This window comes from Ischnura elegans, chromosome 7 (assembly GCF_921293095.1).
Source record: "Ischnura elegans chromosome 7, ioIscEleg1.1, whole genome shotgun sequence".
Taxonomy (NCBI): domain Eukaryota; kingdom Metazoa; phylum Arthropoda; class Insecta; order Odonata; family Coenagrionidae; genus Ischnura; species Ischnura elegans.
The window spans coordinates 45665285-45684619 of NC_060252.1; the positions used below are offsets into that span (position 1 = coordinate 45665285).

General features: G+C 36.1%; 1 protein-coding gene across 1 annotated transcript in view; it reads left to right on the forward strand.

Annotated features, from left to right (window-relative positions):
* LOC124162827 (exosome complex component RRP45) overlaps window positions 1–19335 on the forward strand; it is a 39278-nt gene that overhangs the window by 12046 nt on the left and 7897 nt on the right. Inside the window, exons 4-8 of the mRNA XM_046539495.1 lie at window positions 1699–1922; window positions 5279–5503; window positions 6876–7306; window positions 12935–13013; window positions 18283–18371. Of these exons, the coding sequence (XP_046395451.1) occupies window positions 1699–1922; window positions 5279–5503; window positions 6876–7306; window positions 12935–13013; window positions 18283–18361 (1038 nt within the window). The 3' untranslated portion in view covers window positions 18362–18371. The remainder of the gene's footprint in view (window positions 1–1698; window positions 1923–5278; window positions 5504–6875; window positions 7307–12934; window positions 13014–18282; window positions 18372–19335) is intronic.

The following is a 19335-nucleotide window of genomic DNA, read 5'->3' on the forward strand; positions in this document are numbered from 1 at the left end:
TTTCAACAGCATCACAATATGCTTCATAGTGGTATGTGGTGGAGTGCCTATGACTGTAAATTCTATGCTGCCTACCAAGCATCACTTTTGGCTCAGGTATTCACTATCATCTCTCACCAACAAACCTCTGCCATAAGCCTTTGGCCCATGCATCAGTAGTACTGACACCTGCTCACCTCAGCAAAGAAATCATCTTGTTATCTGAATATCTATCCAGAAGTTATCTTTCAAGAAATTGCCACACTTCTTGGTTTCAGTGCACACCCATTTGAATTTTCCTTGCATAACTTAAGTCAATCCACTTATATTTCTCCTTTTACAAACTTGGATAGAATGCACAATTTGTTCTGTCAGTCCTTCCTTGGCCCTGGCAATAAAGTTTGTGCTAGAGAAAAGGGAAAATACTCATTCCGAGAATGCATTTTTGCATTCTTCAGCACTTGTCATTTTCTACATATATTTGTGAAGCAAATATATCCATGGTTAATGGGTTATTTTTCATTTCCTTATATGTATGTATATTATTTTTATTTCCTTGTGTATATTATTCTGTAAAATAATGTCTTTCATGTTGCTGGGACAAATATTTTCCAGGCTATGAGTCAAAAAGTTATATTGCTTAAAGTTATAAGAGGCATTGTTCCGAATGATGAAGTTTTATTGGAGCTTATCTCTCAGATTCTCATATCTATAAATTTTGCTTTGTTAATCTGTTAACCAGGAGGCATGTAAGCAGTGTGAAATAAAGTTTGGGGTAAACATATTGACAGTTAAAATATCATAAGCTTTCTACGGTGGCAAAATCCTATATCAGCCTTATGGATACTGGGATCAAGTATTGAAAGATACAATAGAAATGTTCGGACAAAAAAAGTTTAATGGAGACTCTGGGCAGAACATCAGCCAAATATGGAGATCATTGGTAGATAACATGCAACGATCTCGGACTGAATTCAAATTCCAACCCCCCTGAGCCAATTTGAATTGGCTGGCCAACGATGGGTCTCAATCCTCCTTTGGCTAGCTCTATTTAAAAACCACCGTGGACCAAACTCAGCAGTCAGTCTTAGTCCTAATGACGATGAGAGAATCACTCATCAAAACATTGGCCTTAAACAGCCTTACCCAATGCCAAACCTGAGAAGATATATCATGTTGACAATGTATCTTGTGCTGTAAAAGCAGCCAAGCCACTAAAATAATGTAAGTTAAATTTTGAAGAGTTTACATGGATCACTCCACTTCCCGGGTTTTCGCCATGTTTTGTTGTCTGACAACAAAGCTTGGTGAAAACCAGGGAAATGGAGAGATTCACGAATTCTGAACACCAAGGAAGAGTACAAGATAACTTTGAAGAGTTTTTGTAATGTTATTCACTTGTTTCCAAAATCACAATTGAATAAATGAATTGAGTAGAGGGAAGGGATAGAAGGGTAATGAGGCATAAAAATCTTCCCCATTCTGCCATTCTCTCGTTAGTCTATGAAAAGAAATTTCATGAGCTACTGCCCTTTGGTATTCAAACCCATTGCATTTGGTAGTTATTTTTCTTTGCACGGAGACTGAGAAATATTCTTGTACATCCTCATCATTCATATCATATTATGCATTTCATGTGATTATTTTATTATTACATACTACCATGCTATACGTAGTCATATTTGAAATAGTAAATTTCAATTTTCTCCCGCCAAATAGGTGTGGCAGATTCGCGTTGATGTGTCTGTTCTTAATGATGGTGGTGCTCTTGTGGATGCTGCTTCAATTGCTGCTTTAGCATCTCTGGCACATTTTCGCCGACCTGATGTTACTTTGGATGGTGAGGAAGTTATTGTTCATCGGGACCCAGCTGAACGTGACTTTTTGCCTCTATCTCTCCACCACCACCCTGTTTGTGTGTCCTTTGGTCTCTTCAATGGTGGGTGAGTTCCTAACGTGTTAAAGATAACTGTTCTCTTGTCACTTGTCAAGCTTCAGTGGGATGAGCAAAATTAAATTCCTACTCTCATAAGGAAGGATGAGTTGGTTCCTAAATGTTTTTGGTTCTTGGTACCGGTCCGGTTCTCCCCCAGCGGTTCTCGGTTCTCGATACTCAGTTCCAAGGATGAGCTCTAGTTCCAAGGATGAGCTCTTATTATCTGAATTAATAGCAAATATAAATGAACAACCACAAGAAGTGAATGAAAATAATTTCACTAAAGATGTAAATTAGCAGAAAGCTCTGTAAAAAAAACTTAAGATCGTCTCCATAATTTTATTTGACAAGTGAAAGTTTTAAATAACATATAGTTAAAGAATGCATGATCGACCAAACTGTCACATCAGGCAGCCTCTGGTTCTTTCTCCAGATTTTAATTTGAAAAATTCAACATTTTCCCTCTTATCTATTCTGTTTTTGGCAGAAATATTGCCTACAGTGCGGAACAGACGTTATAATAACAGTAGTGGTTGATGTTGATTTTGGACATGCAAAATATGCTTGGAGTACAGTTTACATGCAGCATAGATAGTTAGTATAGCAGCAGGATCATTAGTGAAACTCCCCCAACTTCTGGCGACATCATCTGTTAATTTGTTGTAACTTGTGTGTCGCTTCAAAATATATTCTGTATTCTGTGATGCAGCTTAAATTGTTGCTTTAATTGACAACTTATTCTGATGCTTCACTGTCACAGTTTTTATAACCTCAACAATAAACTGGTCCACACGCCAGTATAGCGACACCATGGATAAACTGGGTGGCCGTGAGTTAACGCAAAATTGTAATGCAGTGTTGCATTCTGCATGATAACCACACTTTTTGATGCCTTGCATAAGTTTATCAACTTACGAACGAGCTCTTGGAACACATCTTGCTCGTTTGTCAAAGACTTACTGTTTGTTTACATAATTCAATCGGATGATCACCTAGATGAAACGATTTTCCGCCGGCCGCTGTTCACGGCACGACACACAGCATTGCAGAGAGCCGTCTCCTCTGAAAGCTGCCTGAATTTCAGGTGAACAGCAGCCGGGGAAAAGTTGTATCATCTGAAAGTGGCTTCAATGTAGCATTGAGTGTATTTCATGCCAGAGACGTTGCATCGCCGGACTTGATTGAAATGGGTGCCGTGCCATCAATGGTGCAAATCAACTTTTTTGACAAAGAGACCCATGGTAAGTTGAAAGAACGGCGCTGGCGCCGTGGACAGCGGCAGGCAAAAAGTCAGCTTGTTTGAAAGCGGCTGCGACTATGGAAATGTTATAATGTTGGCGAGAACGACAAACTGATGAATCCTTAAATGCGCGTGTTAGCAAGAATCTCTCCAAAGAAAAAAATGTGGACGCCATGCAATCGGAAAGTAATGTTTACATTTTTTTAATCTTTTTTTTTTTTCACTTTTTGGCTTTGAAAATGCTGCAAACCATTTCGACTTTGTGTGCCAAATTCAAATCCTCGCCACCGCACCGAGCCGGTTCAAAAGAACCGACTTTATGCTATCGGTTCTCGATACCGGTACCATAGCCAAGAACCGGCAGTACCGGGAACTGGAACAGACTTCTCTACTCTTATCAGTTCATACTGACTAGGAGAGGTCAAGTACCTTGCTCCACCTTTTGCAATGCCGTATTTTTTATGGCATTTGGAATGGCGAACACTACTCTGACCTGATAGGGGTTCCATTGAATGAGCCTTAGTTTGCTTGTAATTAATTAATTTTCATGCAGTACTTATAACAAGCCTTATATAATTCCATAATACATAACACACCTCCCTACTGATGGATCAGTTGGTGTAGTGGTTAGCATCGTCCACTCTCACCCAGGGGTCAAGGGATGGGGACTTTATCACAGCAGTATGTTTTGCAGTGTTTATTTTGATCATATGGTGACAAGTATTTCATTAATTTTAATTGTAGCGAGCAATGGCATGGGACAAATTTTTTATCATCTTAATGGTGTTTGGATATTTAAGCACTGTCATTTGTTGTTATGCTGGAAGGGCTACGGAAGATTTTGGGAAGCGGCGAGCACATGACACATTTGGTGTAGTGTTCTTGATTTAAAATTATCAACTTTTATTATTTTTCCTAAAAATCAGGTCTTTCATGTCTCTGCAAATTATAAGACTTTTGTTTATCATATTCTATTCTAGGTAAAATATCAAATTGATCTGTATTTAGTAATTTTTTATCTTGCAAACATGGTTTGTAAATGGATATTTTCGATGGGAAACTTACGGCTTATTGCATGAATTGGAGACCATTTTCAAATAAGTGTAATTTTACATAAATGTTGTGAAATATAATACCCATTCTTAGGCACAGTTTTCTAAAATTCCTATTTTTCATTTTCTACTCCATTCTAACATACAATATGATCTAATTCTATTATTTACCTATTTAAATCAAAATGCATAGTCACAGTGGATCTTCTCATCCCAAAGAATTTTTAAATACAGTGGAAGCTCTGTTTGACGAGTGATAATAATTTAAAGGAAAATGCTTGCAATATTATTGCAATATTAAATTGTTATATGATACAGTAAAGGACGAAGCCCTTCCATTCCTTCCTTTGAGAAGAAGCCTTTGCCTTCATTTGCATATTTGTATGTAATTTTATTAATGAAATATTGCAAAACAATTGTTGGTTAGGCATTAGTTTCCTAAAACCCTGTATCTGTGACCATGTCAAAAGAAGCATTGCCACTTGATTACACATCTGGATCTGTCTGGGATGGGATGGTGTCCATTCTATTGGAAGTGTGTGAATTAATAATGAAGACAATATCAAGAAGAAAATCTAAGTTCAAGAAGTATTCATGCTAAAGCTAGGAATATGAATGTTAATGAATGAGCAACCAGGGTAGATAAAGCAAAAAAAATATGTTTACTAATCGTAAAACCAAATATAAACCCCATCCAAAAGACCAGTGTCTGCAGTTAATGTTAATCAGAATGTAATACCAATCATTCAAAGGTAGCAAAGTTGATTTCCTATGCAGATTTATGAAAGTATCAACAAAAAGTTGATGACATGCCCCTGTCACCGGATGTGAAAAAAGCTCCCATATTTGGTTCATAAGATCTCTCTCAGGTACCTCATCCCTCTTGATCCAACCGGTAGCTAAGGTCTTCAGCTATTGGCTAGCATTTTAGTGGCCGAATGATCTTATTCCTTGGCAGTACTATACATGTATGGGTCTTTGCCTTCTGTTCCATATTTTGAAATGAAAGAGGACTGTTCTTTCACAATGCTCTTGCTGGCTTATTCTACAATATTCTTTCTTTTACTGAAGGAGGGATGTAGTTGTCGACCCAGCAGTTTTGGAAGAACGAACAGCCGAGGCTCAGATTGTTGTGGGAATCAATGCATACAGGGAGCTGACTGCTCTTCACCTTGGTGGGACTGGATCTCCTGCCACAAATCAATTGGTGATGACATGTGCATCATTGGCTGCCCAGCGAGCTTCAGAAGTAGTTCGAATTATAAAGGAGACTCTAGCGAAAGACAGTGAAGCAAGGTATGTTATACAGAGGGCTTGGCCATTACACATGCAACTTCATTATATCTCCATTTCAGTTTGAGATAAATATTCTCAGTGTTCATTAGTGAAATATGTCTAATAATTATTTTAAAAAGACTGCTTGCTCTCCATTTTTAGTATTTGTAAAGGCTCAAATTTTTTTGAGAACCTAAACAGCTTCAAGATCTGCAATTTTAATTTATGACTGAAATTTTATATTGTGAGTTTTTTAATTTCAAAAATTAATTAATGATTTTGAAAAAATGGAAACAACAAAAAAAATATTCTCTCCCTTTCATTGAAAAGCTAGCCCTATTATTAGAGATCTTAAACATGGTTAAAAATGCTATAAAATGCATTGTCGCTACTTTCATCACCGTGTTCTTTAGGAATTTTTTATATTGTTGAGTGAAGCGATTAATGCGTCCAGCTTTTGGTCTTTGTGAATGACAGATAATGCTTTAAAATTTATACTTGACAAACAAAAGCTTATTTTCAATGCCAATTCCCAAATTACTGCAAGCTCTGGGAAGAGATGTGCATATTCTTCTGCTGTCTTTCCCATTGCCCCATAGCAGGGTGTGAGGGGCAAGATACTTCTATGCTGGGGTGGGTTTACAATCGGTTTTGGTGCACTAAGAGGGTCTTATTTGGGAGCTGCAACTTCATGTCCTCTGGGAAAACACTTTGATTATTATTACAGTTCAATCTATGGTTTCCGAAATTTCCTATCCTGCCTAACCTTTGCAAGCGATATTTTCAAGTAAACCCATTGTCCTTCTGTGTATGTTTATCACTGCAAAAGGAGCATTGTCAATGTGTATTTAGGTATTTGGTCACATAGTACTGAAATACTGGCCAAAGAAAGTGCATGGGGTGGCATTTTAGTGGAGAAACATACAACAGAATGGTGACCAATGCATGCTATCCGCAACAAAGAACAACAACCGCCCATTTACAAACTAAAAGAATTTGGGTACATTCATCTTTTTAAATCAGAGTTTCCACTGTACAATAAATGGTTCTCCAATAACTAGGTATGAACCAGAAATCTTATGATATCACTAACTTTTCATTGATTGGGCAACGACTTCCTTCATTCATTTTTTTCTAATTTATGAAAGAATTGTTGAAAGGTTTTCATTATCAAGTAGATCTTGATTTCTGATCAGAGTGAACAATCCCATTATGTATTTGTTGTGTTACTCAATGTGTGAGTGGAAATTTTTCTACTAAATGGTACAGTGGATGAAGCAACATTGTTGTAACAGCATAATCATGCAATACTTCTAAATATCTGCCATGTCCTTCATTTAAGCCACGTTTTCTTTTAAATTTAAAATTAATTTGAATTCTACTTATGTTGAAGGCTGAAGAGGTCAAGGGTGAGCTTCATGGACTTCATCAATTTGCAAAAGATTACAACTTTGAGTCAGGAAGCAATGGTGACTGCCTTGGGTGAATTGACCATGGGTAGAGCTAAGGACGAACCTGATGATGGGGATGCAGAAGAAAACTTGGAGGCTATGGAACATAATCCCAAGTCACCCATGTCGGGAATGGTTGTGGAGTCAGTCTTCCGAGACTCAGCTGTGATAATACCCAAGGGTGATATTGGAACATGGCAGGGTCCATTGCCGAGGGAGGAAGAGGAAGAGATTGGAATGGGAGGGCCAAATCAGTGGGACGTGAATGTTTCCGAAATGAGGGCAAGTTCTGATTCCGATGGAGGTGAAGATGAAGATGTACAGCTGGTTGCCCAAGTTTCACGTGCTGACAAGCCTCCCATGGCAGAAATTGGTAATTTTTCATTTGTTGTTTAGTGCTAACTGGTAGCAACAGGGTCACCACATATCACTCGATTACATTGACTTTGCAGATAAAAAGGAGAGGTGGCCAGTTGTGAGCCTTTTACTTTTTGCAATTACTTGTTCGTCTTCTTCATGTTAATAATTTGTTAAATGTTAGTTGTAATGGAAAAGTAAGAATTCTTGTTAACTACTCCTTTCACACTTGAGTAATAGTAACGTTTAGGTTATCTCAATATTCTGTCTGAAGTTAACTCTTTGCTCCTTGTGCTAACTAGCCTATTCCTCATACTTATAAAAGCATAAATATAATTGTATGTAAAAGTATTGAAGTATTTGTGGGTGTTTTAAAATTCTCATATATGGTAGTAATCATGTAAAATTAACCTGGAGTTTTGTAAAATCTTCCTAAAAAACCAGGAATAATGCATGAATTTTTCTGCATTGATTGGCTGGACACCCTGGATAAGTTTATGCTAGTTGTCGCGAAATTGAAATGGCATTAGCTACAGGTGCACATTGAAAAATATAGATGGGCGAAATAGTGATGTTCGAGTTGGATTGTAAAAGTGTTGTGCCATTTTCAAGATTAATCAAGATTACTTTCATGACTTACATACCTTTGTAATCTACGGACGAAGAATTTTTTCAAGAGTTTCCAAACTTTCTTAATCATGTTTAATTATAAATGATATGGACTTAATTGGGCTTTCCTCATTACTTGACCCTTTATTCAGCAATGCATGAATTCCGCTGAAACTAAAGCCCGTTCCAAAAAGAAAGTATTTTATGTGTTGCAGTGTTGCCGATATCCAGGTTACTGATCTATTCTTCGGTAATATCATTAATTGGGAATGTGTCTGGCACCAAGCATTCCCGATTGTAGATTTTCTAATGTATATATGTACCATGGTCGGATTGCCAACTTAATTCAGTTTACTACAGTGGAACCTCGTTAAAGCGAGTACGGGCTATTGCGAGACCCCCGCCATTACGAGAGATAGCCGATGCACCGTTTATTGACCCTATAATAAGCATGTAAAAAAATTCGTTTTTACGAGGCCCTTTTGGTGTTGCCACTCGCCATAGCGAGAGTTTCGCCAGAGAGATCGCCGAAAAACCTTCACTAAGAGTCCCTTATCTCTGTAATTTCATGCGATCTGTAAGAAATGAAGTTAACATGGAGTGCTCAGTCTCAAATTCATGTAGTAAACTGTCGTTCGATAAATAAGTAGTTCATTTTGGTGAAAATATTGATGTATATGATAGAAAAAGTCTTCCAAGGCAGGAACGTTATACAACCTTCCACCGTTTTCGACTGCAGAAATAAATGCAATACGTTATTTCACTTAACTGCCGCTTAACGTACAGGGGCAATAAACATACACCAATGGAAACATTTGAGGCATTAAATAGCCACGATACGGTTTTATAAGTTAATTTTTGAATTTTCAGTGGAAAATACCAAAATAATAGAATGATTACGTAAATGCACTAATTAAGTGCATAGAAAAATGGCTTCGTCGGTTGTGCATTGGCATAATGATTGACAAAACAATGCTTTGCATGATTTTTATTCAGTGCGGCGCTTATAAATTGTTTGAATAGTTAGTCGTTGTTTGAGTAAGGAAATTTAGTGATCCAAAAAAACATCGCCTTTCGTCTGGATTTATGCTTACGTTTATCGGATATAATTTATGTCGCCGCACCACTCCTGTTCCTGTATAACTGTTCGCAACAGGTATATTGGCTGATATTTGCTCCACCTCCGGTAAAGCGACAATTCGCTATAGCGAGTGTTTATTGGGGCACTGTGGGATCTCGTTTTATCGAGGTTGCACTGTTTATATTTGAGAGTACTTTTAATCCTTTTTCATTAAGCTAATATAAGATGGCAAATTGGTTAACCACTGACTGACTCATCAAAATTCACAGCCCAAACTGTGGTAGGTGTGGATATTTGGCTTATTGGATGTAAAAGTGAAAAAAAATTCATCGGGAGAAAAAATCTGAAAACTCGAAAAAGTCGATTAGTTTTCGAGATATATCGACTTGAATTAACATGGGAGCCTTATGGGACTAAAACATTTTCGCTTTTATTTTGTACTTTGAAAATCTTGAGGAACATGATAATCAATGGACATAAAGTAGATTTTTTGGTCGATTTTTTGGTACGGTTGTCATGGCGACCAATTGATATTTAGTATTTTTTATTATTTTTTGAACGTTTTCTATGCTTTTCTTATGGAAAAAGTTTAGGATTTTTTTTGACCAACTTGCAATAATCGTACGACAAATTCCTTGACTTATTTGGTGGAGGATTTTTTGGTTGATTTTTTGGCTATCTTGAAATTTTCATATGTCGAAACAATTCCGAGGAATAAACGATTTCGATTTTACATTGTCGTGAAGGGCGAATTTTCAAACTCGGATTTCAGCCTTGAGACATGTGCCATATGAAAATTTGGACTCTTCTGGAAAAACCGTTAGAGGGTACTTCGTACCCTCACGTTTAAGCTCACTTTCGCCGTAACCCTCTTGGTTAATTCATAATTAAATTCCGAAAAATGTCCTGCAAGCGAAAAATCATTGTCGCCATTTTTTTGGGGAGCATACAATCTTGAATATCATAGCAACCGTTCCAGCTACATGAATGAAATTTTTAGGGTAATACTTTTATCAAAATGGTCAACTTTTGCAATGATGACCATTTCGCTCGATCGATTCATGTGCGAGTTATATCGATACCAATCTCCTTGGTTACGCTTAAATCGCTAATAACTTTTTTCTAAATCAAGGCATGAATGTGAAAGTCATATATAATACTACTGTTAATGTCTTTTCTTCGACAAAAGTTAAATCAAGCGAATCGAGCGATTACAGTCGAAGTTATGATCGATAAAAGGTTGCATTCGATTGAGCCATTTTTCAGACCTATTTACATAGTTACGGGGATAAAAATTATAAAAATATGTAAGGGAAGAAATGAATTATGCGTACACATAAATTATTTAGATGAGTATTGTTTCCTAACGAAGATATATCAATATGAATTTATATCTTTTTGTATTAGGTCCCCGTAAGAAATACACGCATCGCCCTATATACGTCACCAATATAAGAACATAGGCGAAATTTTGAAAGCGGGGATAGTAGAGAAGAGAGGGATAAGGGTATGGCCATCGAATGGAGGGGTTATCAATAGGATGCGAATTTTTCAATACAGGTGGCAGTAGAGTCGAATGTACGATTCGATTTTTATAGCAAATACGGAAATTGGCATAAAATGATAAGTGTATACGTTGGACCAATGAAATTTAGTGAATTGGTACATCATGGTATTCCTCACAATGCGCAATGGAAACATGTTTTGTATATAGTCTCACGCTCGATATATATCGAATCTACTTTTTCTTAAAATATATCGAATTGCTATAGCATATAGGATTTTACATCTAAGGACATAGTAGACAAGGAAATACATAGTAGATACCCATATCCCAGAAATTAAACCAAAAACATTGCGAATTTCAAAGTACAGATGTCAGTATGATCGAAAAATCGATTCGATTATTCTAGCAAATACGTTAATTGGCATAACTTCAATAGTGTTTCCGTTTGACCAATGAAATATGGTGAATGGGTACATCTTTTTATTCCTCACAATATCCAATGAAAATATGTCTTGCATGTAGTCTCACATTCGATATATATCGAATCTGCTTTTTCACAATTTATATCGAATAGCTATAACATATAGGATTTTAAACCCACGGGCATTGTTGACCAGGAATTATATAGTAGATGACCATAGACTGGATATAAAAAAATGTCATTGCGGATTTTACATTACAGATGTCAGTATAATCGAAAGATCGAATCGATTATTGTAGCAAATACGCAAATTGGCATAACTGGATTAGTATATACGTTGGACCAATGAAAATTGGTGAATGGGTACATCTTGGTATTCCTCACATTGCCCAATGGAAATATGTTTTGCATGCAGTCTCACATTCGATACATATCGAATCTGCTTTTTCACAAATTATATCGAATAGCTATAACATTTAGGATTTTACACCCACGGGCATTGTTGACCAGCAATAATATAGAAGATGACCATAGCGTGGAAATAAAATCAATATCGTTGCGGATTTTACAGTGCAGATGTCAGTATAATCGAAAGATCGATTCGATAGTTATAGCAAATGCTGAAATTAGCATATTTTGATTAGTATATACGTTGCACCAATGAAATTTTGTGAATGGGTACATCTTGGGATTCCTCACAATGCCCAATTGAAATACTGTTTGCGTTTAGTCTCACGTTCGATATATATCGAATCTACTTTTTCTTAAAATATGTCGAATTGCTATAACATATAGGATTTTACATCCAAGGACATAGTTGACCAGGAAATATAGAGAAGATTTCTATTAACTGGAATTAAAATCTACGGCATTGCGGATATTACAGTGCAGATAGCAGTTCTATCGAAAGATCGATTCGATAATTGTAGCAAATACGCGAATTGGCATAACATGATTAGTATTTACGTTGGACCAATGAAATTTGGTGAATGGGTACATCTTGGTCTTCCTCACAATGCCCAATGGAAATATGCTTTGCGTGTAGTCTCACGATCTATATATATTGAATATGCTTTTTCTTAAAATATATCGAATCGTTATTACATACAGGATTTTCTATCCACGTACATAGTTGACCAGGAATTTTAGGGTTGATGATCGAAGACTGAAACAGGATTGCGAATTTTCAATACACGTATCAGTATACTTGATAATTCGATACGATAATGATAGCAAATATGCCAAAGCTATTTTTTTCAAATTGGAATATCTTGAGAATAACTATTTTTTAGTACCAAAGAAATTTGGGGAATCGTTACAATTTAGTATTTTACACACTGCATTATGGACATATGTTTTGCGAGTGGTATATCTTTATATATTTATCTAAGGAATCTGCGTTTCATTTTCAAGTTTCGCTTATCACAACGCTTTTGGACTTTAAGAGTTGAAAAATAACCACAAAATCATCACTGTCTTGAAATTTTAAAAACCTTATTCCAATTATGTCTCAGTGCTAAACTTAGCCTATTCAAATAATGAACTGTCCGTCAAATGAAATCATATTGAAAATAACAAATAATTTTAAAAGTAAACAATTAAGTTCCTTACCCTTTCAAAAACCGGCAGGGAAATTTTTGAATATTTTAAACACTTATGGACACAATACTCGACAACACGTGACACAACAATGTTCCCACCCTCCTTATTACCCGCTTGAAGAATTCAAGCACCCAATCGACTCGTTTCAGTATAAAGTCATGTATTTAAGTTCATGGAAACAATAGTACGGTTATTACCTAGTGTTAGCTCAATAAAGTCACTTTTAGTTTAAGTCAATTTAACATGCATGGAAGTTCCTGAAATTATGCAATATTATATTATCATGGTCATGTCATGAATTAGGCTATGTGCTGTCCATAATTAATACAAACTTGACATGTGAGAGAATTTATTTCTGTTTGGATTATCTCAATTTTTTACTTGCTTGTTCAAAAATCTTTAAACATACTGTTTTTTTTTGCAGAGCTAAGTGGTAGTGAAGAAGAAGAAGTTATCACCCTAGAACCCAAAGAGATGAATCTTGATCAAGGCTCAGATGGGGTGTAAGTAGTTATCTTCATGTAATTACTGTTCCATGTGATAATTTGATGTGTTTTAGGTATTTTGGTTGACATAGTTGAATTTTTTCCATCGTCTAATGGCGAAGTTGCAATTTTATAATTTTTTTATAGCTTGAAATATGTATAAGTTGTGTATGTTAGTAGGAAATAACTTATTTTAATCACCTCAGTATAGCTAAATGATAATGCTTATAGGATTTTTGTCTGTGACAGTGTGTGTGGTTTAGTATTGTCCTACGTCAATTATAGATTGCCAATTGATTCATGTTCTCGATCAGTCATTGCGTAATCAAATATTTTTATCAAATGATGGAAATAACCTCTCGGAATTAGAAATTTCTGTGAAATATCTGGAATGGTTAATATGAAATTGTTTATTTTATTGGAAGGTCATGTTTTTATCCATTTATCTATGATTTCAGAATTAAATTTGTAATCTTAAAATCTAAGCATGTAAGAATTCAGACTTACGCGTGATCACCAATTACTGTTGACAAGGTATCACCACAGTTGTTTGTTTGTATCATAATCAATGAACTTATAATATTAACTCACTGGTTTGAAGTCAATTCGTACTGGAAAGTATAGAACCACTAGTTTTTGGTGAAGTTCGGAACTTGCCTATTGTATATGTGGAGCAAACTCCCTAGGATGAAGCACAACTACATGACTGCGCTGCAAAAATTTTTATACTTAGAGAAGCAAACTTACCCACTCATTTCTAACTAGTAATTTGAATTCCCAGTAGTAATTCGAATGGCCAGTTTGGATGACACATTTTTAAAACATGGTTTCATTTATGTGAAACGCAAATTTCAAAAACACGCAAAATTTCAAATGCGCAAAATGCAAAAACGCATTTATGTGGATGCAAATAATACTTTGGGAACAATGGATGTGGGAAAAAATTGCTTTGACTGTATGGAACTACAGTAGAACCTCACTTATGAAACTTTCAGTGGGAAACCAAAAAAAGTTTCATAAGTGAGGAAGTTTCATATGTGAGGTTTTTCGGTATTTAGCATGAAATTTAGCGGGTTTGTTTCCAGGATGCAATTTCTCATTTGGAGGCAAGAAACTGAAGCCTAATAATCTTATATACTCACAAGTAACACCACAGATGATGTGTTACTTTAAGAGAAACATAATTTTGCATTCCTGAACAACATTACCCACGGTTGAATGTCTAGCATTTCTGGCACTAAGCTGCAAGGCTATTATATTGGAGAAATTTCGGGATGGTGATACCAAATTCACAGAGAAGCCAATTTTTTAAAAATGTTGACTCATTAAAAGCAATTTTCAGGAAACTCATTTTACCACCTATAGGCAAACCCAAGATTGAAGAAAAGAAATACTTGAGGAAAGTCACCCAAATTAACCCCGTAGTTAGGGAGCAAATTTTCACTAATGCATCACGAAGGCTTCACACCCTGTGGACCCGTGTTCATGTCCTGGCAGAGGCAGAAAGTTTTCAGAGATGGCTGCATCCCTGCTTGATAGTAGTGTGCACGGAACTTCCAGTGCAACACACTGTCCGGCAGATGGGACATTAAGCCTTAGTGAAGCATATTGTTACAACCTTGCTAATTCCAACACAGGGTTTCTATCCTCCCTCCCTTACCTCATGGCGAAAATGACCCCAGCTTTCGGTTTCCTCCCTCTAAATACCATGCCATAAATAATACGGAGCACCTGGCAGTGGAATAATTTTAGTGGGGGGTTGAGGGGATAGATCCCCCTCCAAAGCCTCAGTGAAATTAAAAAAATATTTAAAACAATTGACTAGCTTTGATATACAGCAACTGCATCTGCTTAAAGTTAAATTTTAAGTGCCAAAATAATATAAAACATATTTACAGGCATGCCCCTTTTTTTTTAATTTTCTGGGAATCCCTGATGCCTCTGGGGGGGAGAGGAGGAAAGGGGAGGTAGCCGCGCCACAGGTACTACCATCCCTCCCAAAGCAAATTCCTACTTACGACACTGGTACACGGAATATTCCGTGACTAAGATTTTTCCGGTGCTTAGATCACTTTTTTAAAGTGAGCATTTGAAATATCCGCGCAACTGCCGTCAGTGATGAATGAAAAAAAGAAATGATTAAGAGTCTGGAAAAAATCTCCCCTCTCAATAATGTTTATGCTCTAATAAAGAATTTTCCCATGAAATTTTTAGCAATAGTAGATTGAATATGCCAGGTATAGCATCTCTGTCGGCATTCTTCCACGGATTCAGTGCCGGGAACCGCGACTACAAGCCGCGTGATTTGTCTTCACTGAATAATTTACTGTCCCATTTCTCATAACAAGACCGGACACTTTTTGTACTTCGATATAATGGTTATAAGTCATTTCTGAGTCGAAAGGAACTGCCTTATCTTTCGCATTTTGAAATTGACTTTAATGATTACGTTAAGACTGACAATGCGAGTTATTCTCCGAGGGCATTCACACTAACTGTCGTTCAGTTAAAAAATAAACGCTTGCCACCATGCAAACTCGAGCTAATAGCTATTCAAGGTCCAACTGTGTTTCATTTAAACCCACTGAGATACGAGTTGGGTCAGTTTTGATCTGCGCGCTGCGTAAGCAAATTTCCCCTGGCTGAATTTGTCCCGCAGATGTGGGATTAGCCCGCGGAATGAGACCACGCATGCTGTTATTACCATCGTGTTGAATCGCCATCGACTTACGTCCATACTGTGATAATCTTTTTTGGACGACCTTGGAAACCAAAATTTTGATACGCGAGGATTTTTAGCGGCTCATTTAGGCGTTATTTCGATGGGGCAACAGAAAACATAACCTTGGAAAATTCTAAACAGTCTCCGTTAGATATAGATATTCCAGATTAACAATCATCTACTACAGTTAAAATTAATATCTAATAAACAGCATCGCTCATTATTAAAATTCATTATTCATTATTGACATATCTATGTAATGACCACATAGTACTCCCGCTCCTGTGACTAAAATCGGCACGCATACCGCAATCTTCCCGTAGAGCAGTTATCTGACAAGTCGTATAAGTGAGGTATTTTATCTCATTGGACTGGAAAAATACGTTTCGTGACTGAGGTCGTCGTATAAGTGAAAAGTTCCATAACCGAGGTTGGAAATACATGGGTTCATATGGGGTTATTCACCAGACCAAAAAAATCTGTGTATAAGTGAGGTCATCGTATAACTGATGGTCGTATAACCGAGGTTCTACTGTATATTAGTACCAGCATCGGCAAACAATAAATGTGGGAAAGATCGATCAACGTTCCATTTTATTTCCTTGCTTAGAAATCTTCATAGTATAGGGATTCACTTAATTGAAGTGTTTCATTTTACAGAAGTTTGACTCTAATTTTTTATACTCATCATTCTCCTTTTTTTATTTAAATACCATGAAAATGTATTATTTGTTTACAGCATATGCACAATTTGTTCTGACAGAGTACCCAATATCATGGTATCTGATCTAAAAGGTTGTGCTATAGCATAAGAGGATTCCCATGTCATTTCAGATATTTTTATGAAATGGCTGTATTTTCCTCAACATAGCTGTTGTGAAGACCACTTTTCATGTCACTATGCTCACTTTTTCTTTGTCTGTATTTATGCAAAAGATATTAATGTCTTTGTTTCTATGGATCATTGTATTTTTCATTACATGTGTAATAGCACTATGAAGCTATTAAAAGCAAAGACTTCATGAAGATTTCTTAAAGAAGAAATGAAAAAATGTGTAATGAGTTAATTAATGCTGCCATTTTTACATTGAAGTCCACTTGACATTTTAATATTGTGTGCAAGCAGGAGTTTTTTTGGTCAAGCAAAGTTGAGCAAGAATTGGAAAAAATCTCGATTGATATTCAAGATTTTTTTCCGTTCCCAAACTTTTTTTTTCCTTTGGAGTAGTGGTCTATTTCTCCATTTAAGATATTCTATCCATGCCAATATTTTTCAATGTATTAGTGGTCTCATCAGGACAAAGACAGTTTAAGTATATGTTTAGAGTGAGTTAATTTGATGTTAAAAACATTAGTGGATATAAACATATTCTATACATAATTTCCATACATTTAGAAAATTCAAAGTATATATTGGATAAGAAATGTAATGCTACTTAACATATTTTCATATGAATGGTGATAATTGGACGTGGGAGTGGAATGGTGGAAGGAAAAATGGTTTCAGTGGAAAGTGCTATTCAGTACTGAGAAATCCTCGCAACATGAGACACTTGAGACATAATTTTTCATAATGTTTTTTAGCTAGATACAAAAATTTGCTTCGCATTTTTTTTTTTCAAAATGTAGTCTTGCTATGTAATGCCAAAATTGTTCAATTTAGCTAGAATAAGCCTAGTGCTTGAAAAATAGGCTGGTGAGTATATGAAATACAAATAATCCTTTTTCGGCTTTATTTAATAGTTTACGTAATGTTCCTCAATAACAGATGCACTTTTTAAATGGTAGTTTAATTTATTTTATGTGAAAAGTTGCAAAAATTGAATCCTGGCATTTTGTGATGTTAGGACACAGAGAACCAGTAAAAGTCTCTGAAAATTAGATTACATAAAGACAAAGTATGTCTTTTAAAAAGCTTCATATATGGTTCTAATGTATATTTTTTTATATATAGCATAAGCTTAAAGTATCATGTTCACACATGATTCATTTTTCAGCCTACAAAAATCTTTCAAGAGCACCAGCAGCTTTGCAAACCTCAGGAAATTTTGTCTTGCTTGCATGACTACATCTAGAAAACATAAGGCAATTGGCATCAGTAGTTAGAGTGACGTATTTAATTCATTAGCTTTACTCATTGGAGCACTTATGGTGCCGATTGTTTTCTTTAATTAACTGAATCCTTCAAGAATAGCTGGTCAATGTAGGGTGAACGTGCTGAGTTGTGCAGTAATGTATTTTTGTCATTGAAAGCATTTGGTTTGCTCGCAAAAAAAATTCATGAGAAATGCAGGTGTCAACAAGTAACAAAATAATCACTGTTTCAATGAATGTATAAGTATAAATTCAAGGTTTAATCAGACATTAAATGATAACAAATCATCGTGAATTGAAATCTGTCAAGGCTATGTCAATTATTAATCCAATTTGATCATAAATGTCTGTTTTTTGTTGCTTTTGTTCATTTTATCATCTGTTATCATCACTGATTAAAAGGTTGCTTTTATTGTATTGACTTCGATGAAATCATTCCAAATTAAGGATATCTGTCTCTTTATCACATAGGATTGAATCCAGTCCTGATGATGGTTCTAAGTATGGGAAGAATAAGAAGAAAAAGAAAAGGAAAGCATCCCAAAGATGAAAATTTCAAGGTAAAATTCTCCCTAAAGCTGTTTTTTCCTCCTGTGTATTAAATTAAATCTATTAATAATCTTGAAGAAGTACTTAAACAAAATTCATAATTGAGTGATAATTTATTAAAAAATGTTTTAATTAGAGATGTGCGTATAGTATCCGCGAATACTTCAAATACTGGAAAGTCTTCGATACTCGAGATCTCGAATAATTATGCTGAAGGTACAATCTCGAATACTTTGAATTTCTCTTCATACACTGTCGCACGCACGTCATTGGTAGTTGACTCGGAAAAATGTGCAGAACTCTAGTCGTTTAGTGCATGCAGCACCGTTTTAAGCAAGTTGATGAACTACATCGAATTCGCAGATTAGAGCGGTGAAAAGAGTTCGAAGTGGGGAACCGAAAATGATAGGGTGAAAAAATCCGAAAATCCCCGGTTTTCCCCACCAGGAGAACCTCAGTGCCGTGGGATTGTAACTACGTAGCACAATAGGGTAGTTTTTCTCATCAAAGAAAACGAAAGGCATTGGTTGCGATTCATTACCCACCATTAGTGTATTCATAATATACAAATTATTTGGTTTTAGAAATACCGGTTTAGACGAACGGTAATGGTCAATTTTAACCGCATTTGAAAAAGGCCAGATTGGCGCCCATGCGATGCCACTCCACGTGACGTCTCAGAGACCTAGTTTCTATGCGAGTAGATAGGAGTTTTACATCGTTTGAGATTACCAATGCATGCATGAGGCACAGAGCTCAGGGAAACATGTCTTAGTAATCACCTATTCAAACTGGCTAAGGTCGGAAAGTTTTCTTAGTTTGATAAGGTATTAATAATCCTTATTTAACCAAGCGCTACCTGCTAGCAGGGTACTCTGCTACCTGATAGCAGCCTGCATCGCAGCAGTGCACACATACTCACCCCAAGGTCACCTCACACGGCAGAAGCGGGAACCAGAATGATGTCACATGGGC